The sequence below is a fragment of the Oryctolagus cuniculus genome, chromosome 7, assembly GCF_051225735.1.
Source record: "Oryctolagus cuniculus isolate XC-2025 breed Fujian yellow rabbit chromosome 7, ASM5122573v1, whole genome shotgun sequence".
Classification (NCBI taxonomy): Eukaryota; Metazoa; Chordata; class Mammalia; order Lagomorpha; family Leporidae; genus Oryctolagus; species Oryctolagus cuniculus.
The window spans coordinates 94,706,654-94,732,360 of NC_142873.1; the positions used below are offsets into that span (position 1 = coordinate 94,706,654).

At 40.9% G+C, this 25,707-nt stretch overlaps 1 protein-coding gene and 1 pseudogene across 4 annotated transcripts in view; one reads left to right on the plus strand and one right to left on the minus strand.

The window, feature by feature from the left end:
• USP33 (ubiquitin specific peptidase 33) overlaps window positions 1–18,580 on the plus strand; it is a 72,301-nt gene extending 53,721 nt beyond the window's left edge. For 2 of the 4 annotated variants that reach the window (XM_051857562.3, XM_051857560.3), the window contains exons 21-24: window positions 359–476; window positions 12,950–13,052; window positions 14,816–14,884; window positions 17,393–18,580. In XM_051857562.3, the coding sequence (XP_051713522.2) occupies window positions 359–476; window positions 12,950–13,052; window positions 14,816–14,884; window positions 17,393–17,550 (448 nt within the window). In that variant the 3' untranslated portion in view covers window positions 17,551–18,580. The remainder of the gene's footprint in view (window positions 1–358; window positions 477–12,949; window positions 13,053–14,815; window positions 14,885–17,392) is intronic. The other 2 variants (XM_051857559.3, XM_051857561.3) reach the window with 1 other exon arrangement.
• Window positions 18,581–19,506: 926 nt separating this feature from the next.
• LOC100343321 (large ribosomal subunit protein eL19 pseudogene) lies at window positions 19,507–20,081 on the minus strand (annotated as a pseudogene).
• Window positions 20,082–25,707: the final 5,626 nt, after the last annotated feature.

The window sequence follows — 25,707 nt, forward strand, 5'->3', positions numbered from 1 at the left end:
CAGCTCCAGCTGTTGCGGCCATTTGGGGAGTGAACCAGTGGATGGGAGACCTCTCTCTCTCTCTCTAACTCTGACTTTCAAATAAATAAAATAAATCTTTTAAAAAAAGAAGTAACTCTAAGGGAAAATTGAAATATAGGTAAAGCATATCAGGCAATGTACTGATAATGTCACTGACCATAATAAAACATGAAATCAAGTCCTTAAGTGATTTTTTAAAATTCTTACATTACTTCCAGAATTTTCCTGTGAGAATTTATTCTTAACTGGGGATTTAGCCATTCACCAAAAAGAAACAAGTTTCCTAGAGTACCATAATTTTGTGTTAATTTTAATTTTTAAATTCTTCCTACTTCAGGTATGGAGGAGGACCCGCTGTCAACCATCTTTACATTTGTCACACTTGCCAAATTGAGGCAGAGAAGATTGAAAAAAGAAGAAAAACGGAATTGGAAATTTTTATTCGGGTAAAAAAAGTAATGCTTTTCAAATTGTAAATGATCTAGGATAAAGGTGAAGATGTGACTATTATCAGACTATATTTTATTAGTGAAATGACTATGTGAAAGAATTGTAATAGATTTGAAGTGTTTAGTTGCATAACAATGAGTAAACTCAGTTCAATACAATGTATTGAGTTAAGATCTCCCTTTGTGGGTTTTTGTTTTTATGGATTGGTAATAAATTTTGTTTAATGGATTGACACTGGCAAGATTTTTTTTTAATATTATTTATTTGAAAGGTAAAGTTAGAAGGAGTGACACAGAGATCTTCCATCCGCTAGTTCATTCCCCAAATGGCAACAAAGGCTGGGGCTGGACCAGGCTAAAGCCAGGGGGCAGAAGCTTCATTTGGGTCTCCCATGTGGCTGCAGGGGCCCAAGGACTTGGCCCATCCTCCATTGTTTTTCCAGATGCATTATCAGGGAGCTGGAATTAAACCAATGCCCATTTGGGATGCTGGTGGAGGCTTAACCTGCTAAGCCACAGCACTGTCTCCAAGAAATCTTATTAAAAAGGAAAATTAGGGGTTTCCTTAAGTTAGTATTGTCTAGATTCTGTCCAGACTACATGCTCTATTCCCATCCTTTTATAAAATTATAACATTGTTTTGTCTTTTGGGGGATTCCCTATATTTGTAATTATACAGAGTTTCCTTAGAATAAGTAAATTATGAGGCATTCTTTGATTAAAAGCAACAGACTGTTTATGTACATCTACAAAAAGCTAAACAACCAGGTTGGTTTTTTTTGTTTTTTTTGTTTGTTTGTTTTTTTGACAGGCAGAGTGGACAGTAAGAGAGAGAGACAGAGAAAGGTCTTCCTTTTGCTGTTGGTTCACCCTCCAATGGCCGCTGTGGCCAGCACGCTGCGCTGATCCGATGGCAGGAGCCAGGTGCTTTTCCTGGTCTCCCACGGGGTGCAGGGCCCAAGCACTTGGGCCATCCTCCACTGCACTCCCTGGCCACAGCAGAGAGCTGGCCTGGAAGAGGGACAACCAGGACAGAATCCAACGCCCCGACCGGGACTAGAACCCGGTGTGCCGGCACCACAAGGCAGAGGATTAGCCTAGTGAGCCACGGCGCCGGCCGGTTTTATGAACAAGTATTAGTACAGTTTGAGTTACCTAGGTGGCTAAAAATCTATTCAGAAAAAAAAAAGAAAAAAAAAGAAAAAAAATCTATTCAGAATACTGCTGTCAATAACACAGCTCCAATTGTTTGAAAAAGTTTAAAATTTGAGTCACCTGAGATTCATGATAATCCTTCAGAGATCACAGTAGGAGAGACTCTTATTGCAGGAGAAAATGGGATTATTTTAGTAAAGGCGGGGGGAAGGTAATGAACAGTATAAAACAAGATTCCAGTATGTTCATGTTATGTCTGACCAACACATGTGCAAATGTGTATGAACCTGCTTCTCTTCTCTGGTTCAGGAATTTTGAGTGTGTGTGCCCTTTTCTGAATTAATTTTTACATAGGGAAAGGTACAGGTACAGATTTATTTTATTAATTTTTCCTAGGCCTCATTTGCTTCCTGAATCTACCAAAGCAGGTTTTAGTTCAGTTTTAAAAATCATTCATTCCATCAGTGCTTAAATAATGGTTAAATGACTGCATCCATCAGTGTTTAATTAATACTTATAGAAGTCATTCTAATCACTCTGAACAGAATTGGAATACGGGGAAGGAGAAACATAACCAATAAAAGTACCAGGCAGTGAAAGGCAAGATCACTGCCACCTCTCAGATTGGAATTAGAAGCTGGGGCAGTGGCCAAGAGTGTGGTTTTAATACATAGGAAAAAAGACACAGAATAAGGAGAGCTTCTGTGTAGTGATGTAAGCCTAACCAAGGGTGTTGGAGCTCAAGCGGGATAAGAAGGGATACTCATGTTAGCTAGGTATTGGCGGCTTCAGGAGTGTAGCATAGTAACAACAGTGGTAGAGAGATTGGTTCCAAATGGGGAACTGACCAAATAATAACTATAGTGAGATCCAGTTTTCCCATTGTCAGAGTCACAACTTTGGAAAGAAAGAAAACTAGAATGTATTCTGTGCTATTGGATTAGGGATGTAGATAACTCTTGTGAATTCACGGTGACTGCTAAATATATATAGAAGTGTGAGTGTATGTGTATACATATGAGGGGAATTTAAAAGGCTTATAGAAAAAGTTGAAAGATAAAAATGAAGAATATAAACTTATTTCTCAGCATTGTCTCCATCAAGTTTGAGATTTTTTGAGTGATGATACTGTTTACTTAGTTCTTTAAAGAACTGAGGGTCCTGGGAATTTAGTTGTATCAATGCAGTCTTTATAGTGTTACTTGATGAAAAATGTGTATACTTTAAAGATCTTTTTAAGATTACAAAACAAATCAGAAGGAGTCAAATCAAGACAAGATGGTGGATGCCTAATGATTTCCCATGGAAATTTGCAGAATGATCTTCCCTTGATAAGAGGAGTGAGCAGAAGTATTACCATGATAAAGAAAAACTGTCTGATTAAGCTTTCCCAGGCATTTTTCTACTAATGCTTTTGTTAACTTTCTAAGTACACTCTCCTGATATGTAGATGTTAGCATTCTTGGCCCTCCCAAAAGTGAACAAACTGACCTTTGCTCTTGATTTGTCTGTTTTTGCTTTGACAAGAACACTTCCACTTCTTGGTAGCCATTGCTTTGATTTTAGGATTGTGCTGTTAAAGCCATGTTTCATCTCTCATTCCACTTTTTGGAAGAAATGCTTTCCTGTCTTGGTACTGCTTGTTTAAAATTTCCATGGACAGTTCTGTTCTTGTCTATATGTGTACTGGGCACAGCAGTTTTGGCATTCATCCAGCAGAATGTTGGTTTCACTTCATTTATCCAGTCAGAATTGTGTGAGCTGACCCAGTTGAAATATCTATGATATTGGCTATTATTTCTGCTAATTATTAGTCTTCTTTAATTAAGGCATTAACAGGATTAATTTTTTTGTTGTAGACTTTTTTAAAGTTTCATTGTAACAACCATGATAACTTTTTTATTTGTTAAATTTTTATTTGAGAGAGATCTGTCTGCTCATTCATTCCCCAGATGCCCACAGTAGCCAGGGTTGGACTGGGTCAGGCCAAGGCCAGGAGCTCAGAACTCAGTCCAGGTCTCCCACATGGGTGGCAGGGACCTACATACTTGAGCCATCACCTACTGTCTCTGAGGGAGTGTGTTAGCAGGAAACTGGAATTGGAAACAGTCAAAACTTGAACCCAGACACTCTGATGTGGAACTGGAGGTGTCCCAGGTTATGTCTTTACCACCCCTTTTCTCCCAGATTGATATGAATGGCCCGCCCATACAGGTTTAATCTTCAATATCATTTCAATGTCGTTTCATCCCTTTTTAAAATGAGTCATCTATTTGTAAACTGTTGATTTCTTCTGGCATATTTTCCCATAAACTTTTTTTGTAAAACATCAGTGATTTCATCATTTTTCTTTCCAAGCTACATTGTAAGTTTGACATTCTTCAATTTTAGAATTCATGCTATTCTGATACAGGTCTTTTCAAGCTGATATTTTATCCGCCTTAGTGCTTCAGACTAGACCCTTGTCAGATGTGCTATATCAAATTAATGTGGAATTATTTAAAAATTTGTACATAGGTTTTTCATGATATGTATTATGAGTTTTTTTGAAAGCTTCTCTCAGATAGCCTGGGAGCAATTATCATTCCAATAGAATTGCGCATATCTGGCTCTCAGATCTCATCTTCTAAACATTTTTGTTATTGTTGTTAAAGATTTATTTATTTGAGAGTCACAGTTACAGACAGTGAAAGGGAGAGACAGAGAGAAAGGTCTTCTATCCGCTGGTTCACTCCCCAAATGACTTCAATGGCCAGAGCTGGTCAGATCCAAAGCTAGTAGCCAGATGCTTCCTCTGGTCTCCCATGTGGGTTCAGGGACTCAAGCACTTGGACCATCCTCCACTGCTTAGCCAAGACATGAACTGGCACCCATAGGGGACACCAGCAGGTGGAGGCTGACAACTACACCACACCGCTGGCCCCCTAATGGAAACACCCCTCCTTGAAGAAATGGCTGATGCTAGGGCAGGGAAATTACAAAATGAGATTAGAACATTTTATGCTAGAAAATAGAGAATTTCTTGATTTAAAAACTATATAGAAGCCCATTTAATAGGACTCATACTGGCCAAATTTTTGATAATTTGAACTTTAAAATTTAGTAACATAATTAATTAAACAGACTGAGATATTATATCCATACTGTGGATAGGTGAATAAATGTAAAGGTTGAGGAGTTGGATATTTACATCATTTCAACTTTCTCTCCATGAAATAGTTGCTAGTTACAAAAGGAGAATTACAAACTTTGATCAGAGAAGCCTGGCCAGACCTCAGAGAGAGCTTCCATCTGCTGATTCACTCCCCAAATGGCCGCAACAGCTGGAATTGGGCTAATCAGGAGCCAGGAACCAGGAGCTTCCTCCATGGGGTGTAGGGACGAAAGTACTTGGGCCATCTTCCACTGCTTTCCCAGGCACATTAGCAGAGAGCTAGATTGGAAGGGGAGTAGCCAGGACTCGAACTGGTGCCCATATGGCGTGCCAGTGCCACAATTGTCTTCTTTACCCTGCACTGCAGCACCGGCCCCAAAATCAGATTTAGGAAAGTGTTTGGAAGTGGTGACAAAAGCCTATTTGTGCCATCTGTGGTTGCTTAAGCCTGCATACAGCTGCCAGTAGAAGAAAAAATACAGTTATTTCTCTTGTGTATTCCTTATATTGTGTATATCTTTGGCAGTACATAATGGAGTACTATCTAGGAAATAGAATTCTGCCATCCTGGAAAATGTAGGTTTCTCTACATAGAAGAGAGTGTAGATAATACCATCTGGCCTTTTGTTAACTCAGCATCCATATACACTCATACATCTAAACTGTAGTAGCAACAGTGTCATCCTTACACCTAACATGATAGATAATATGTCATCTTTATACCTGTCAGTTAGCTTGTGTAGCAATACTAGGGTAACATTGATATTTACCCTTTAATTTGGGAGGTCCAAAATTATATCCATTTATAGGTGATGGTCAGCCATTTTCTTCACTCAGACAATGCAGTAAACAATCTCCTTTTTTTTTCTTTATTAAAGATGTATTTATTTATTTATCTGAAAGGCAGAGTTACAGAGAAGCAGAAGCAGAGAGAGAGAGAGAGGTCTTTTATCCACTGGTTTGCTCTCCAAGTGGCTGCAACTGCCAGAGGTGAGCCAGTCCAGATCAGAAGTGGAGCAGCTGGGATTCAAACCTGCACCCATATGGGATGCCAGCACTGCAGGCAGTGGCTTTACCCACTATGCCACAGTGCTGGCCCTTCCATTTTGTTTTGTTTTGTTTTGTTTTTCTTTAAGATTTATTCATTTGAAACATAGTTAACAGAGATGGGAAGAGAGAGAGAGATCTTTCATCTGCTGGTTACTCCCGGAATGCTTGCAAGATCTGAGCCTGTCCAAAGTCAGGAGCCAGGAGCTTCCTCTGAGTCTTCCATATGGGTGCAGGGGCCCACACACCTGGGCCATCTCCACTGCTTTCCCAGGCACATTAGCAGGGAGCTGGATGGGAAGTAGAGCAGCGAGGACTTGAACCAGCATCCATATGGGATGCTGGCATTGAAGGTGGCAGCTTTACCTGCCACAGCACAATGCCAACTGCAACAATCTCCCTTTTATAAATTATAATTAAATAATACAATGTTAATCACCAATGACGTAATTTATGGTAGTAATAGAATGAAAGGAAAGGAATAAAGAAGTTGGTAATTGTTTTAAAATTTGGTAAATGTTTAGAAATATATACATGTGCATGAGATAGGAAAGAAATACATGTCTACAGCTGCTCAGTACCTTTTCTGGATAACCTGTGTTCTCAGCCAATAGCTCAACTGGTTATAGTTGTGTGAAATAGCCTGTTTCTCATTCATGAGATGTAAGCCCTTAATAATCTTCTCTGTATTACATTCCTTTAATCTAAACTTTTCATCTCTGCATGTGGAAATACTAAATGGTTTCTGAAGTGGATTGAATGGTGGTTCCCCCAAAAGATATTTCAGTGGCCTAGATTTAGACTCTGTGAATTGAGCTTATTAATGAATGGAACCTTGCTTGGAAAAAAATATTTTCATATGTAATTTTGATACAAAATCATCCTGGATTATCTGTGTGGACCCTAAATCCAGTAAGTGTTCTTTTTAAAGAAACATGCGGCAGAGAGAGAGATGGAGAAGATAGAAGCTATTTGAAGACAGAGGCATAGATTGGAGTGATATAGCCCCAAAGCAGAAGAGTGAAAACTCAAGGAACAGAGTTTCCTCTAGAGCCTCTTTAGGGAGCAGAGTCTTACTGACACCTTGCTTTTTGATATCTGGTCTTCAGGACTATGAGAGAATAAATATCTTTTTCAGCCACCAGGTTTGTGGTAGTTTATAGCATCCATCTGAAACTAATACAGCAGGTAGAATTTCCAGTTACAATTCTTTTTGCTAATAATGTATAGTGATCATTTTATTCACACTTTATAACTGGGATCGATAATTCTAGCCAATACTGTAACCCCCACTTTGCCTGTTGGTTCAGTGACATGAGAAACTTTTGGTCCAGGAGCTGTCTCCACTTCCAATTCAGTACAAATATTGTTGTATCCCTTTGGTAACAGAAGCCAAAGTTGGGATGGGATGTAGAACTTCTGTGAGTATGTCAGTAGGTAGTTAATAGATGAGATCTTTTTCTATTTGATTGTTAGCCTTGTATATTCTGGTTATAGGACAAACTGCATATTCCGTTTCTTAGTTTGGAGCACATATCACATGGCTCAGGACAGCATCAAACTCATAAAGTTTTGAAAAGCAGGAATAAAAACTGGGTTCTCAATTGACCAGCAGTTTTTGGGTGAAAGCAAATTGTAGGATCAGCAAGTTTTTGTGGATGTGAACCTCTTCATTTCTTGTATATAAAATGAGTTCCATGATGAAAAGCAGTGTGGGGTATTATGGCAATGAATGAGACATTCAGTAAGTCTGAGAACTCAGGGAAACATTATGGGTTGGGAAGGCTGACCCAAATATAATGTAGGTATTTGCCTATCACATCATTAAAGGACTTACATCTAAACTACATAAAAAAACTCATGCAACTTAAAGGTAGATAGTCTAATTAAAAAAATAGGCACAAGATTTGAATAAGCATTACTCTAAAGAAGATATGGCTCATAAACATGGAAAGGTACATTATCTTAATCATTAGGGAATTCTTATGTGAATACTGATGGTAAAAATGCAAACTGTGACTTGACAAATGACAAACAGTTTGTTAGTTTTTTGTAGGTTCAACACTTAGCATGACCCAACAGCCTCATTTTAGGTATTTATTGCAGAGAAATGAGAACTTGTATTTACATAAAACTTGTAAACAAATGTTTATAGTAGAATTGCTCATAATTGTCCCAAACTAGAAACGTTGAAATATCCACCAATCACGCTAACAGGTGAACAAAATATGTTATGGCCATATAATAGAATATTTAGTAATAAGCACTGATAAATGCAACAACTTGAATCAACTTCAGAAATTTTGTGCCAAATTGAAGGATAGACATAAAAAAACTATGTCTAATTTCATTTACATGAAATTTATAAAAAGGGGAAAGTCGTAAAAACAGTAGATTAGTGATTTCAAAGGTGAGAGCAGCAGACTGCAAACTGTAGAAGAATTTTTTGGACGTTAGATGCATTCTAAACTGAATTATAGTGACAGTTTTACAAGTAGAAATTTACTGACAAGCACTGAACTTCACAGTAGCAGTGGGTGGATTATTATACTTTAATGCTACTTTTAAAATGCAGATCTATGATTATTCTATAACACTAGAGTTTTTTGTTTTATTCTGGCTGACTGCACTCCCCCTTTTAACAAAACAAGAGTTAGTATGAAATGGAGTACAAAAATGGATGCCCCGTGGTAGACTGAAAACTAAGTAGAGTTTCTGAAAAATTGAAGAAGCAAACCAAAGGCTTCAGGAAAAGAGCATACAGGCCAAGCCCCAAGCTTGAAAAACAGTAGATACCAATGATGACCTCAGCATTGTCCTTCACCCCACCCTCTTTACGTTGTACCAGGCAGCAAGCCTGGGTAGAGCAGAAAGTATAGACAAGTGATGTATGATTGCTCCTCAGGAGGCAATAGGTGGATTGATTGAATGGTAGAACAACTGCTGCTGGAAAGCAAATTAGTGTACGGAAAGACCCAGCAGAGAATTTCCCGTATGATGAATCACCAAAGGGTAAACAGATGGAAAGCAGAAAAAAACGTTTGACATTCTGCTTAGATAAGAGTGTAGTATTTTTCTTTTGTCTTTTTCTTTTTCTTTCTTTCTTTTTTGACAGGCAGAGTTAGTGAGAGAGACAGAAAGGTCTTCCTTCCGCTGGTTCACCCCCCTAAATGGCCGCCACGGCTGGCGCACTGCGCTGATCCGAAGCCAGGAGGCAGGTGCTTCTCCTGGTCTCCCATGGGGTGCAGGGCCCAAGCACTTGGGCCATCCTTCACTGCCTTCCCAGGCCACAGCAGAGAGCTGGACTGGAAGAGGAGCAACTGGAACAGAACCGGCACCCCAACTGGGATTGTACCAGTGCTGTAGGCAGAGGATTAGCCTAGTGAGCCGCGGTGCCGGCCAAGTATTTTTTCAAATATACATTTTAGAACGAAAAAAAGGGAAGAACTACTTTCAGAGCAATAGTTTAATTTCCTATAACTAGAGGGAAACACATGTCTTTAAATTAGTGGGTGACTATGCTAATTAAGTTTTTAGAAAGCACCCGCCTAGAATTACAAAGAAGAAACTTCCTAATACCAAAGACAAATTAATTCCTGAGAGTGCTTAAACCTGGTAATGGTATGAATTCAGTGGATGTCACAGTTTAGCAGATGTTAAGAATCAGTCTGGCTTTATTAGAATTCAGAGATCTCATTTCTTTAGGGACAAGTTACATGTTACAGAATAGTCCTCTAACTTTAAATTCATGCCTTGATTTCTTTGTTAAACTTAAAAGAAAAATATTATGGTTATTTTTAAGGAATACAAATTTTAAAAGTACAACTTAAGGAATATAGTTATTCTTCCCACCAAACCCATGCTCCCACTCCTCCTCCTCTTCTTTCTCCCCTTCTCAGTACCATTCTCCATTAAGATTCATTTTCAATTAACTTTGTACACAGAAGATCAACTCTATACTAAGTAAAGATTTCAACAGTTTGCGTGCGCACGCACACACACACACAACCTGTTTGAGAACTAGTTTTACAGTTAACTCTAATACAACTCATTGAGGACAGAGGTCCTGCATGGGGAGTTAGTGCACAGTGGTTCCTGTTAACAATACTCTTATGTATGTATGATGTCAGTGACCACCCGAGGCTATTGACATGAGCTGCCTAGGCTATGGAAGCCTTTTGATTCCACAAACTCCATCACTATTTGGACAAGGCCATAGCAAAGTGGACGTTCTCTCCTCCCTTTAGAGAAAAGTAAATCCTTCTTTGATGGCCACTTCTTTCCACTTCACTCACAGAGATCCTTCTTGTAGAACATTTTTTACCAGTGTCTTGTCTTTCCATGCCTGAAATGCTCTCATGGGCTATTCAGCCAGACCAGGAAGCCTTAAGGGCTGATTCTGAGGTCAGTGTGTTACTTAAAGCGATTGTCATTCTGTGAGTCTGCTGTGTGGAAGCCATAACATTTTTCATTCATTTGTTCTTCTATTGAATCAACTACCTTGTGTCCCAGAAAGAGACTTGCCCTTAAAGAGTTTACATGTATTAGATACTTATATATTAAAAGGTGCTGAATACTATAGAAAAATTGTTGAACAGGATAACAGGGATTAGTACTACAGTGCTGAGAGGAGTAGTCAGATTACAGTTTTCAACAGAATGAATGACTAGCATTTTGGCACAGTGAGATAAGCCAGTGCCTACATCGCACATGCAACCCAGTTGCAGTCCCAGCTGCAGCTGCTCCACCTCCAGTCCAGTTCCCTGATAATGTTCCTGGAAAGCAGAGATACATAGCACAAGTACTTGGGCCCCGAGGCCACCCACATGGGATGCTCAAATAGAGTTACAGGCTCCTGGCTTGCACCTGGCCCAGCCCCTGCTATTGCAGCCATTTGGGGAGATGTCCTTCCTTCCCTTCTTTCTTGTCTTCCGGAATTACAGAATTCCGCCTTTCAAATAATTTTTTTTTTTTTTTAAAGATAAGCCTCATTCTGAATTAAAGACTTCAAATGAGGGAGATAGTTATTCAGGTATTTACAGAGTGAAAGGATAGCCTTAAGAAGCAGGAATTTATCTGTTTGGTTCTGGGGATAATGAAGTCAGTGTAACCACAAGTGAAAAGGTGATGAAAATACTAGATGGCGAAGTTAGATCCTAGGATCAAATCATAAAGGCACTTTTGGATTATTAACAAGGATCTTTAGAGATGGCTACAGGGCTTTAATTAAATTTGTTGAGATGAGTGACATGATCTGACCTGTTTTCCTTACTAATGTACTATGTACTGTGGACATTTAGTTGCCTCTCATGAAATAGAAGTCCTACATACTGTTACATTTGAGTAAATTCGATTCTTTTCATTTCCCTGAGGCTCTAGTGCCTGCACCTGTCATTTGGATTTCTTTTGTTGCTAGGGATAGAATCCAGACTGACTAACTTGAAATTTATTGAAAATAAAGATTAAATAACCAGACCTCCAGACGTTTGAGAACCAAGGTAGCCCTGGGTATTTAGCTAGTAAGAATAGACATCGGATTGGGGCTTGGGTGGACATTTGCCACAGTGAGTGGTTAAGACACCACTTGGGACACCCACATACCATGTCATCAGAGTACCTGGATTTGAATCCTGGATCTAATTCCAATTCCAGTGTCCTGCTAAGGCATGCCCTGGGAGGCAGCAGATCAGATGGCTCAGTACTTGTCACTCATGTGAGCAACCCAGATTGAGTTCTAGGCTCTTGGATTTGGCCTGGCCCAGGCCTGTCTGTTGAGGTTATTTAGGGAGTAACCAGCAGATGGAAGATCTCTGTCTCTTTATCTTTCAAATACATGAAAATACATAAATTTATTTTAAAAAGAATTTATATGTCTAGGATTCTATACTAACAATTGGGTCACTACTTTGAAAGTTTCCGATTCTAGGAGAGTTGTGTTTAGTGTGAATGTACCCATGTGTTAGGTGTTAGGAATAGAAGAGGGAAAGGAACATCTGTCCCGTTTCTTTTTAGAATTTACCTAAATCCATATGAAGGAACTTCAGAAAGTTCATGGAAGATGCTTATTACAAAAAAACTATGTGGATTTCAAAAATGTTTTGTACCAAAATAACCATTTTTTAAAGCAATTTGAGAGAAAGAGTTCCCATCTACTTCTCTACTCCCCAAAGGCCTTCAATGGTTGGGACTGGGGCCAGCTGAAGCCTGAAACTGGGAACAAAATCTAGGTCTCCTACATGGGTGACAGGAACCCAACTGTTTGACCCATCACTGCTATCTCCAAGAGCCTGCATTAGCAGGAAGCTGGGGTCAGGTGCTGGAACTGGAAACTGAACCCAGGTACTCCTATGTGGGATGTAAGCATCTTAACTGCTAGGCTAAGCATCTTCCCCACAAAACATATTTTAATTGTGTTTTTCCTGACTTTTTCAAGTCTCTTCATTATTATGTTGCCTGTGAAATGACATGTACAAGATTATTTGTTGTAGCATTGTATTAGTGATAGCAAATTGTGTATTGTTTCTTAAATAAAAAGTGTAGACAGGCTATATGGTATGTTTAAGGTTTACACAGCATTTTTTAAAACAATTTATTTATTTGAAAAGAATGAGAAGAAAAGATAGAGAGATCTTCCATCTGCTGGTTCACTCCCGAGATGGCTGAAATGGCCAAGGCTGGACAGGTGGAGGCCAGAAGCCTGGAACTCCAGGTCTCCCACAGGGTGACAGGGGCCCAAGTACTGTGGCCGTCCTTTTCTGCTTGTTGCAGCCTGGTCTCCAACATTGCAGGTGGCAGCTTAATCCACTGTGCTACAATGCTGACCCTGCCCATTGACTTTTTAATAAATGTATTGAGTACTTACTCTTTCAAAGACCTTGCTTTGACTATCTTCACTTACCTAATCTTTCATGACTTTTATATACTTGTTAAATTTTGAATTGCTTATATTGAATAGATGCTACTGTATGTCTAGTACTAAGATAACTTGGCATCTGTGTATATCTTGCTTATACACAACATTCGTTGTGTATAAGAAATTGTGCTATATTTATGCTGATGTAGAATGATTATTCTGCTATAAAGCAAGTTCTTGATGTTAGGTAACTCCTGTTTTCTCTTGTAGCTCAACAGAGCATTTCAAGAAGAGGACTCTCCTGCAACTTTTTATTGCATCAGTATGCAGTGGTTTAGAGAATGGGAAAGTTTTGTGAAGGGTAAAGACGGAGGTAAGTAGGTAACTGAAAAGTGAAATTCTTTGTAAATTTTGTGTGTATTCATTTGACAAGTTTTTCTTAAATATCTACATACACTTGGGGTTATTTCAGGGGGCAAAAGAGAAAAAAATTCCTGCCTCAGGGAACTTGCAAGAAAGTTTATATCATAGTTCTTTTAAAGTTTTTTTAAAATTTACTTTATGAATTATAGCATTTCTTTTAAAGATTTATTAATTTGTAAGTCAGAGTTACACAGAGAAGGAGAAGCAGAGAGAGAGAGGGGTCTTCCATCCACTGGTTCACTCCCCAATTGACTACAATTACTGGAGCGCGCCAATTCAAAGCCAGGAGCCAGCTTCTTCCGGGTCTCCCACATGGGTGCAGGGGCCCAAGGACTTGGGCCATCTTCCACTGTTTTCCCAGGCCATAGCAGAGAGCTGGATGGGAATTGGAGCAGCTGGGGCTCAAACCAGCACCCTTATGGGATGCTGGCACCACAGGCGGCGGCTTTTACCTACTACGCCATTGTGCCAGCTCCAGCATGTTCTTGAAGGAATAAAGGAATTGAACAAAATTAGTCTGTGATTTTAATTTTACAAATTTTTAAGACTCCATATGACAATATGAGGTTGGCTAAATAAAGGTTTATCTAATACAATGAAATACTAGGTAAACTTTTAAATTAATTTTACATATAAGACATGATTTAACAATTTGAAAATAAGATGCTTCTGATTATGAAAAAGGTTGTAGCGTGGTATGCATTTTGAACTCTTTGTATTTAAGAAAAACAAACTTTTGGGCCAGCGCCGTGGCTCAATAGGCTAATCCTCCACCTTGCGGCGCCGGCACACCGGGTTCTAGTCCCGGTCGGGGCGCCGGATTCTGTCCCGGTTGCCCCTCTTCCAGGCCAGCTCTCTGCTATGGCCAGGGAGTGCAGTGGAGGATGGCCCAGGTGCTTGGGCCCTGCACCCCATGGGAGACCAGGAAAAGCACCTGGATCCTGGCTCCTGCCATCGGATCAGTGCGGTGCACCAGCTGCCGCGGCGGCCATTGGAGGGTGAATCAACGGCAAAGGAAGACCTTTCTCTCTCTGTCTCTCTCTCTCACTGTCCACTCTGCCTGTCAAAAATAAAAAAAAATAAAAAAAATAAAAAAAACTTTTATAATGTAAAGGCAAAAGACCCCACACAGATATTAAAAGGTTTTTTTTTTTAATCTTTTGTAAGTGGTGTAAATAAAAACTTTTATTATTCCTTGTTCCTTTTTTTATAGCTTTTGACAATGACAATGCACTATACTTTTGTGTTCAAGGGAAAAACAAATAAATTCTTGCGATTTTTTTTGGGGGGGCTTAACAATATATTTCAACATTTCATTTTATGGTTTTTTTTTTACTGTTTTTAAGAAATGACAATCAGACAAATTAAGAACTGTATATTTTCCTTGTAAGGGGAGGAATTGTTCTTTTACAGCATAAAAGGTACATTTTTCACCTGTAATTCCCAAGTGATGGTTCAGAAATCATTTCTATCAGAATTTGGATGATACAGAGAGAACTTCTTGTACCTTCTTTCCTGATTCAATTTTAGGAAAACTAAGACCCATAAGGGAAAAATCTCAGGAGAAGGCATTAAGAATGGATTATAATAATCTGGCTATAAAATAACCAATATGATTGTATAGTTCTCAGTTATTTCAGGCACAGTTATATAATTCTTTGCTATATGTCTTTGAAAAGTATTTATTTTGATATTTATTTTTCCTTTGATTAGACCCTCCAGGACCTATTGACAACACTAAAATTGCAGTCACTAAATGTGGTAATGTGATGCTCAGACAAGGTATGTTTGACTGTTATTTAAATCTTTACTTATTAATAATTTGTCACCACTAGGAATATGAGATGTCTTCAAAAAGTTCGTGAAAAATGTATATTATGTGTGTATTTCAACATTATTTTAAGATTTATTTATTTATGTGAAAGACATAGTTACGGAGGGGCAGAGAGAGAGAGAGAGAGGTTTTCCATATGCTGGTTCACTCCCCAAGTGGCTGCAGTGGCCAGAGCTGGGCTGATCTGAAGTCAGGAGCCAGGCGCTTCTTCCAAGTATTTGCATGATGGTGCAGGGCTAAGGACTCAGGCCATTTTTTACTGCTTTCCCAGGCCATAGCAGAGAGCTGGTTTGGAAATGGAGTGGGGCCGACGCTGTGGTGTAACGGGTAAGGCCGCCATCTGCAGTGCTGGCATCCCATAGGGGCACTGGTTCGAGTCCCGGCTGCTCCACTTCCAACCTGCCTCTCTGCTACGGCCTGGGAAAGCAGTAGAAGATGGCCCAAGTCCTTGGGCTGCTGCACCTGCTTGGGAGACCTGGAAGAAGCTCCTGGCTCCCGGCTTCAGTTTGGCGCAGCTCCGGCCGTTGCAGCCAATTGGGGAATGAACCAGTGGATGGAAGGACCTCTCTTTCTCTTTGCCCCTCCTTCTCTCTCTCTCTAACTCTGACTTTCAAATAAATAAATAAATCTTAAAAAAAGAAAAGAAAAGAAAATGGAGCAGCCAGGACTTGAATTGGTGCCCATATGGGATGCTGGCACCTTACCTGCTATGCCATAGCACCAGCCTCAATATTTTTTGTTCCAGAGTAAACTTTTAATTGTATTTCCCATAAACTTTTTGAAAGACAGATAGAGCTTCCATCTACTGATTCACTCCCCAAATGCCTGGAACAGCCAGGGCAGGGCCAGGCTAACGCTGGGGACTGAGAATTCAGGTACCCCACACAGGAGCAGCATACAGCTATTTGAGCTGCTGCCTCTCAGGATATGCATTACTAGGAGCTGGAAATCAGAGCAGAGCCAGAGTACAAACCCAAGCACTCTTATATGGGATTTTAGCATCCCAGCTGGTCTCTCTGTCTACCTCTTTCTCTTTTTTTAAAGATTTACTTATTTGAAGGGGAGAGTGAGATAGAGTAAGAAAATAATCTTCCATCTACTTGTTCACTCCCCAAATGGCTGTAATGGACAGAGTTGGGCCTTGCTGAAGCCAGAAGACCTGATCTCCATCCAGGTGTCCCACGTGGGTGGCATGGATGGGCCCCAGTACTCGGTCAGTTCTCCCCTCTTTCCCAGACACATTAACAGGGAGCTGGATCAGAAGTGGAGTAGCTGGTACTCGAACCTGTGCTCTGATATGGATTCTGGCATTGTAGATGGCAGCTTAGCTTACTTAACCACAACACTGCTTCCTACCCACCCCCAACTCCACCCCCACCAAAAAATGGATCCCTTAACCATTAGGCTAAGTGCCTCTTTCTCACACTTCCCATGAACTTTTTGAAGTACCTTCTGATGAGGGCCTCTTGGCAGATGTTATCACATTGGTAAGAGCACATATGAGAGCTGTCACATAGTGAGAATGGAAGCTAGAGAGCAGGGAGGGGTATGATATGCTCTTCTGTAATAGCAACCCCCTGTCCCAAGAAATAACTGGAATACCACAGGAACTATGTTAACCCCTTCTGAAGTCTGTACCCCAGTGACCTAATTACCTGGTCTTTAAGCTCCATTTCTTTTTTCTTTTTTTTTTTTTTTTTAATATTTGTTTTATTTATTTGAAAGAGTTACAGAGAAGTAGAGACAGAGAGAAGTCTTCCATCTGCTGGTTCACTCTCCAGATGGCTGCAACGGCCGGAGCTGTGCTGATCTGAAGCCTGGAGCCAGGAGCTTCTTCTGGGTCTCCCACATGGGTGCAGGGGCCCAAGGACCTGGGCCATCCTCTACTGCCCTCCCAGGCCATAGCAGAGAGCTGGATGGGAATTGGAGCAGCTGGGACTCAAACTGGCACCCATATGTGATGCTGGCACTGCAGGCTAGGGCTTTAATCTGCTGCACCACAGTGCTGGCCCCTAAGCTTCATCTCTTAAAATTTCTACCCTTTCCCAGTATGTCCACACTGAAGACTAAGCCTCCAACATACAAAGCTGTAGAGGACAAACCACATCCAAACCATAGCATTTCTATGAGCTTTATCAATTTTTTAGTTCTAGGTTGTCATTCGTACATGGAATAGGGCAAATAGTGGGAAGCAACTATTGTTTAATTTTAATCTGAGGAAAGATTTTAGAGCTATTGGTAGGAGCTAGGAAAAAGTATCTCCAGCTTTTTAAGACAGAACATATGTTGCAGCTTTTAACAAAATAGACCAGTGTTAATCTGAAGTTTCATGTCCCAGAAGTTTTCACTTACCCCTACAGTATTCATGCTGGATGCTAATGCATTTGGAAACTTTTTGCAATATGAATATATATAGGTTTGAAAACATTTTTCTCTTTTTATTTGTATAATTTTAGGAGCAGATTCTGGTCAAATTTCTGAAGAAACATGGAATTTTCTGCAATCTATATATGGTGGAGGGCCTGAAGTTATCCTACGACCTCCAGTTGTTCATGTTGATCCTGATACACTACAAGCAGAAGAAAAAATTGAAGTAGAAACTCGATCTTTGTAATTTTGAAGATATAGAGAGTTCTGATGAGAAGTAACTTTCATTTCTTCTGACTCATACACTTGCAAAAACATTCCTAAAAGCATGTTTTTTTCCATTGATTTTTCCTCTTTTATTCCTTTTACTCCTTCTTCATGGGCATTATGGAAGAATATGTTAGAGAATATGTAATATACTACAGGTTGGTATATTTAATGCTAAATAACTTGTCATAAAGTCTTTCAGTATAATATTTTTGAAAGAGAAGGGGACAGTTGTGATCAATTGGTAATCAGTTGATTATTTCTGTTCTTTATACTACATGTAGATGCATAGTTTCCTTTCTAGTATTGTAAATACCTTTGCTTTGAAAATTTTTCATTACTTGAGCCACAATAACTGACCAATCTTTTCAGTTCTCTAGAAACCTAATTTAATTGTATAGTTTTGACAAGGCTTTGTATAAGAAAGAGCCTATTTTACATTGAGAGTAGTAGTCAGAAAATTCTTGTTAGTTTCCTAAAGCTCAGGAAATGTTAGGGTGTCACTTCTTTTGCACTGCAGCATATAAACTAGCATATTAAAATTTACAAAATGTCTTTTTGAATGTATCAAGGATGTATTTAGTTTCAGTGGAATTTGTCAACATATGTCAGTAACTTATTGCCTCCTATGATGTAAAATGTTAACCTCAATTGCTAACCTTGGATAGTACTCATTAATGTCAGTAACTAAAAATTTAGTTTTAGGACACCTTTTATTTTGAGAGCATGAAGTGTGGAATGTATCAGTGAGATTGTTACAAAGCTTAAGCCACTTGCAAAGTGATTTTTTAATCCATAAATTCTTTTTGAATAATATGTATGCACTGCTATTTGCTTGATTATGTAATGTTGAAAGTTTGACTATATTCCCAAGTACAGAAACGTACTAGATTACATTGATAATCTTGAAAAACATTCATGATAGCTTTGTTTTGGTTTGGGGTAGCTGCCACCAGCTAAAAACAAAATTGTCAAAATTAATTCAATAAAAATGATTTTAAAATGTGTAACTTTAATGTTGAATTTATTTTGATAGACACTAAAGGCAAAGGGTGTGAAATTCGCTAATGTTGATGTGTTTCATCTAATATGATTCATCTAATTTGGTTGTTGTCTTTCATTCTTGGCTTGTTATTGTCTCTCCAAGGCAGCTTTCTCCTAGAAACTCAGATGGTAGGTCATCAGACCCTCCTCATTCCAATGGAATCCTGCCCCATATTCTGGAAGAAGGAATGTTACACATGGACCAAGAAGAATTCTCAAGCAGACAGTGTTGTTATCCCCACTCAGTCTATTATCATTAGACATACAGCGAAGTCTCCATAAAAGCCCAGAAGGACAAGGTTTAGAGAACTTTCACATTACTAAACATGGAAAAGTTCTTGGAGGGCACCATCCCCAGAGAGCATGGAAGTTCTGCACACATGCTCTACTGTGCATCTCTTCATCCATGTCCTTTGTAATAAACCAATAAATATGTCCCATGAGTCACTCAGGCAAATTAACTGCATCCAAGAAGGACATTGTGGGAACCCTGATTTATAGCCAATTGGTCAGAAGCACAGGTAGAGCAACTCAGCACTTGGCACTGGCATTTAAAGGTGGTGTGGTGGACAGTCTGTGGACTGAACCTTCAACCTCTAGGGTCTGATGCTCTCTCCAGCTGGTGTCTGCTGTAAAGTTGATCTCTTGCTGTTGGAGAGAAATCTCCATACTTTTTTAAATCACAGAAGTGATCTGTGTTGTGAGTGTATAGTAGGAATTTTTTGAATTTGAGTTGGTTTTCCTCCTGCATCTTCATAAATTCTTTTATGTTTGTCTGTCCTTCCTTCTTTTTTCCCCTTTGGCAAGCAAATAAAGACTTGTTTTATTTGGTAATCAATCTGCTGTAATCCCAGAGGCCACTGTGTAGTGAGTACAGGCGAGAGAGGGAGCTTTATTTCTTTGTCTCTTCCTGCTTGGACACGTTCTTGATGATCATGGGCTAATGGCTCTCTTTTCATCTTCTTGCTGCTTGTGTGCTTGCTTGGTGTTAGATCTGTGGGCTCCAGGAGTTTCTTTAGGGCCTTTTCAAGCCTTCATTCACCTTGTGGATGTGTTCCATGAAAATCGGCTTGTGTTTGAACACATTTCTCCTTCACCTTCAAGTACAGGCTGTGATACACATGATGGTCAATCTTAGATTCATGGTACCTTTTGAGCAGCCAGCACAAAATCAGCATCCTTGTTTTCCAAGTTACCTTCTCTGGCATTGGAGGATTGCTTACCTATGCCCATATTCCTGTTGTCCCATTGGGCCAAGGTGTTTCTCTGGCAGGGCCTGGGAATGGACAGTCACAGGCTTGCTGATGATCAGCTTATCCTTATCAACTTCCAGATCTGATGGGAGTTGGCATTGGCACTTTCATTGGTCTCATTGGAGTCCATCTTGTCCTTATTTTTGCCGCAGCAGAGGACACTGGAATCCTGAGCATGCACATGGCTGCAGCTGAGGCAGCAAATGAAAACCATTTACTTTTTTTTTTTTTTTTAAAGATTTATTTATTTGAAAGAGTTACAGGGAGAAGTAGAGAGCTGGAAAAAATGATGCTGAAATTCACATGGAGACACAGGAGACCTCAAATAGCTATAGCAATCTTATACAACAAACAAAGCCAGAGGCTTCACAATACCAAATTTCAGGACATACTACCGGGCAGTTGTAATCAAAACAGCATGGTACTGGTACAGAAACAGATGGATAGACCAATGAAACAGAAGAGAAACAACAGAAATCAATCCAAACATCTACAGCCAATTTACATTTGATCAAGGATCTAAAACCAATTCCTGGAGCAAGGACAGTCTATTCAATAAATGGTGCTGGGGAAACTGGATTTCCACATGCAGAAGCATGAAGCAAGACCCCTACCTTACACCTTACACAAAAATAAATCCACTCAACATGGGTTAAAGATCTAAATCTACAACCCGACACCATCAAATTATTAGAGAATATTGGAGAAACCCTGCAATATATAGACACAGGCAAAGACTTCTTGGAAAAGACCCCAGAGGCACAGGCAGTCAAAGCCAAAATTAACAGTTGGTATTGCATCAAATTGAGAAGTTTCTGTACTGCAAAAGAAACAGGAAAGTGAAGAGGCAACCGACAGAATGGGAAAAAATATTTGCAAACTATGCAACAGATAAAGGATTAATAACCAGAATCTACAAAGAGATCAAGAAACTCCACAGTAACAAAACAACCCACTATGGCCAGCGCCGCGGCTCAATAGGCTAACCTGTGGCGCCGGCACCCCAGGTTCTAGTCCCAGTTAGGGCGCCGGATTCTGTCCCGGTTGCTCCTCTTCCTGTCCAGCTCTCTGCTGTGGCCCGAGAGTGCAGTGGAGGATGGCCCAGGTCCTTGGGCCCTGCACCCGCATGGGAGACCAGGAGGAGGTACCTGGTACCTGGCTTTGGATCAGCGCGGTGCACTGGCCACAGCGGCCATTAGGGGGTGAACCAACGGAAAAGGAAGACCTTTCTCTCTCTCACTGTCCACTCTGCCTGTCAAAAACACTTAAGAGATGGGCCAAGGACCTCAACAGACATTTTTCAAAAGAGGAAATCCAAACGGCCAACAGACAAATGAAAAAATGTTCAGGATCACTAGCAATCAGGGAAATGCAAATCAAAACCACCATGAGGTTTCACCTCACCCCAGTTAGAATGGCTCACATACAGAAATCTGCCAACAACAGATGCTGGCGAGAATGCGGGGGGAAAAAGGGACACTAACCCACTGCTGGTGGGAATGTAAACTGGTAAAGCCACTATGGAAGTCAGTCTGGAGATTCCTCAGAAACCTGAATATAACCCTGCCATACAACCCAGCCATCCCACTCCGTGAAATTTACCCAAAGGAAATTTAACTGGCAAATAAAAAAGCTGTCTACACCTTAGTGTTTATTGCAGCTCAATTCACAATAGCTAAGACCTGGAATCAACCTAAATGCCCATCAACAGTAAACTGGATAAAGAAATTATGGGGTATGTACTCTATAGAATACTACACAGCAGTAAAAACACTGAAATCCAATCATTTGCAACAAAATGGAGGAATCTGGAAAACATCATGCTGAGTGAAATAAGCCGGTCCCAAAGGGACAAATATCATATGTTCTCTCTGATCAGTGACAACTAACCGAGCACCAAAAAAGAAACCTGTTGAAGTGAAATGGACACTATGAGGAACAGTGACTTGATCAGCCCTTGTCCTGACCGTTGATGAACAACTTAATACTTTATCCCTTTTAGTATTTTTTTTATTCTACTTAATACTATTGACTGAACTCTGTAATTAACACACAATTATTCTTAGGTGTTTAAATTTAACTGAAAAGTGATCCCTGTTAAATATAAGAGTGGGAAGCCCGGCGCCGCGGCTCACTAGGCTAATCCTCCGCCTAGCGGCGCCGGCACACCAGGCTCTAGTCCCGGTCAAGGCGCTGGATTCTGTCCCGGTTGCCCCTCTTCCAGGCCAGCTCTCTGCTGTGGCCAGGGAGTGCAGTGGAGGATGGCCCAGGTGCTTGGGCCCTGCACCCCATGGGAGACCAGGAAAAGCACCTGGCTCCTGGCTCCTGCCATCAGCGCGGCCGCGGCGGCCATTGGAGGTTGAACCAACGGCAAAGGAAGACCTTTCTCTCTGTCTCTCTCTCTCACTGTCCACTCTGTCAAAATAAATAAATAAATAAATAAATAAATAAATAAATAAATAAAAATATATAAGAGTGGGAATAAGAGAGGGAGGAGATGTACAATTTGGGACATGCTCAATTGGACTTGCCCCAAACAGTAGAGTTAGAAACGTGCCAGGTGCTTTCAATTCAATCCCATCAAGGTGGCATGTACCAAGGCCTTCTCACTAGTCAAAAGTGATCAGTTTCAGCTCTTTTTTTAAGATTTATTTATTTGAAAGAGTTACACAGAGAGAAGAGAGGAAGAGAAAGAGGTCTTCCATCTGATGGTTCACTCCCCAGTTGGCTGCAATGGCCGGAGCTAGGAGCTTCTGGGTCTCCCACATGGGTGCAGAGGCCCAAGGACTTGGGCCATCTTCTGTTGCTTTTCCCGGGCCATAGCAGAGAGCTGGAGCAGCCAGGTCTCGAACTAGTGCCCATATGGGATGCCAGCGCTTCAGGCCAGGGTGTTAACCCACAGTGCTGGCCCCCTCCTCTAGGCTCTTCCTGCCACTTTTCTGCCAGTGTCTCGGGCTACTGTGGTTTCGCCTCACCTCTCTTTCCAGCGCTGGTGGGAGGAGAACTCTCGGCAGCTGGGCTCCCGAGTCGTGGGCGCCCCTGCCCTCCACGTAGATCCACTGTGTCCCTCTAATTCCAGAAGAGTTTCCCCTCCCGTTTTTTCCCTAACTCTTCCCTAAGGCTACACTATCTCCAGGTTTTTTTTTTTTTTTTTTTTTTTTTTTTTTTTTTTTTTTGACAGGCAGAGTGGACAGTGAGAGAGAGAGACAGAGAGAAAGGTCTTCCTTTTGCCGTTGGTTCACCCTCCAATGGCCGCCGCGGCCGGCGCGCTGCGGCCGGCGCACCGCGCTGATCCGATGGCAGGAGCCAGGAGCCAGGTGCTTTTCCTGGTCTCCCATGGGGTGCAGGGCCCAAGCACCTGGGCCATCCTCCACTGCACTCCCTGGCCACAGCAGAGGGCTGGCCTGGAAGAGGGGCAACCGGGACAGAATCCGGCGCCCCGACCGGGACTAGAACCCGGTGTGCCGGCGCCGCTAGGCGGAGGATATCTCCAGTTTTATTAAACTATCTTTTCCTGGACTATCGGTGAGCTCCCTCCCTATTCCGCCATCTTGGAGGAGTATATCTCCTGCCTGCACTTCTAACTCTTCTTTGATAAAGTGCACCTTGGGAATCAGCAGGTGATTGCTCAAGTGGTTGAATTCCCACCACAAACAAAGAACATCAAAACTGAGTTCCAGGCTCCTGGCTTTCACCCAGCCTAGCTCCGGCCATTGTGGGCATTTGGGCAATGAACCAGCAGATAGAAGATCTGTCTCTCTGCCTTTCAAATAAAAAAGCTCATGGAAAACGGAATTAAGAGATGAGTTTACTTGGCCATTTAAAAAAATTGGAATCTGTGCAGTTTCTTTATAATACACATTTTCTATGATTTTATTCATTTTTTTTTTAAATATAAGAGCTCCCACCCATTGTATCATTCCCTGAATGCCTGCAGCAGCTGGATCAAGGCTAGACTGAATGCAGTAGCTGGGAACTCAATACAGATATCCCACATGAGTGGCAGGAACTTGATTAATTACTTGGGTCATCACTGCTGCCTCCCAAGACCTTCATTGGCAGGAAGTTGGATTCAGGAACTAGGGCTGGACATTGAACTCCAGCACTTTGCTATGGGATAAAGGTGTGATAATCACTAGGCTGAAGTCCACCCTCCGTCGACTTTTTAAAGACCTCTCGTGAATGAAGAATACTGGTTTCTAAAAGCTAATATAAATTTTCATATCTTAATTGACAAAATATATAATACAGCATATAAAGGAGCTACTGTTCCATGGACTCTTAGCTAAAGGTTGACTTCTTTTCTGTTTATTGACAGATGTGTAATAAAAGAAACGGTTTCTCTAAGAATGGTTTCTTGAGAAATACTTGAGAAATAGAAAACTGCAAAGAATGGTGAGAGCATATATGTGTTAAGATCTTAGTAGTTATGTCATCTTCCAGCTGTGACTTGGAATAATGTTCCCTGATCTTCAGTTCATTTGGTAAATGAGAATGTTGCAGATTGAATTTACCTGGAAGCAGACGGAAAGATGGTGTTAGGATTGTATGTGGTTTATTAAGGAGTAACATAGTTAAAAGAAAATTAAAGGAAGTAGGATTGAGCAGGAACTCCCAGAGTGATGTAGACCTGAAAAAGTTTCTGCTAGGCCCATAAAGACATCTGGAGTAGTCTGATCAGGGAGAAGTGGCGAGGCCTTTGTCCTGTCACTTGGGCTTGCTCTTTCAGTGACTGAGCTTGATCCTGGTGAACTCAGCTTGATCCTGGAGGAGTAAACAGATAGAGGCTGTCAGCCAACCATGCTCCTTTTGGCTAAGTAGTATGTACTTTCTTGAAAAGAGGAGTTGAAACAGCAAATCACATCTGCCACACTGTATCATAGGATTATGATAATTATGTTACAATATACTTAACATAAGTGGCACTCAATGATATAATCCCTTATCCTCTTCTTCAAATGTATTAATCTTTAAGGACACAATATTTATGTAAGAATCCTGCCAAAAATATTTAACTGGATTCTGATTTTAGGAAAATTAATTTTTTTAAAAAAAAGCACATGTGGGACTGGCATTATTGGGTACTGGGTTAAGCTTGCAACACTGGCATCCCATATGGGCGTTGGTTTGCATCCCAGCTGTTCAACTTCCAATCCAGCTCTCCTAAAGTGCCTGGGAAAGCAGTGGAACATGGTTCAAGTAGATGGGCCCTTGCCACCCACCTTGGAGAGACCAAGACAAAGTTCTAGGATCCTGACTACAGCCTGGCCATTTTGGCCATTTGGGGAGTGAAATAGCAGATGGGAGATATTTTTCCCTTTCTCTCTAACTGCCTTTCAAATGAATAAATTTTTGAAAAGCACATTGCGCAAAAACAGGTGTCAAAAAATTAGTGTTGGGGGCAGGAATGTTTGCCCTATTGAGATTCTGGATGATGCCTGCATCCCACATTATAAAATCTGGATTTGAGGCCTAGGGCAATGGTTAAGACCCTGCCACCCCATGTCAGTGCACCAGTTCAGGTCATGGCTGCTCTGCTTCCAACCCAGCTCCCTGCTAATGTGCCTAGGAAGGCAGCAGAAGACGGCACAAATACTTGGATCCCTGCCATCTATGTGGGAGACAAGACTTCCTGGCTCCTCACTTCATCCTGGCCCAGGTTTGACTTGTGGCCATTTGGTAGCAAACTGGAAGAGGAGCAACCAGGACAGAATCCGGCGCCCCGACCGGGACTAGAACCGGGGTGCTGGCGCTGCAGGCGGAGGATTAGCTTAGTGAGCAGCAGCGCCAGCCCCAAGCTGGATTTCATCCCCAGCTCTGGCTCCTGACTTCAGCTTCAT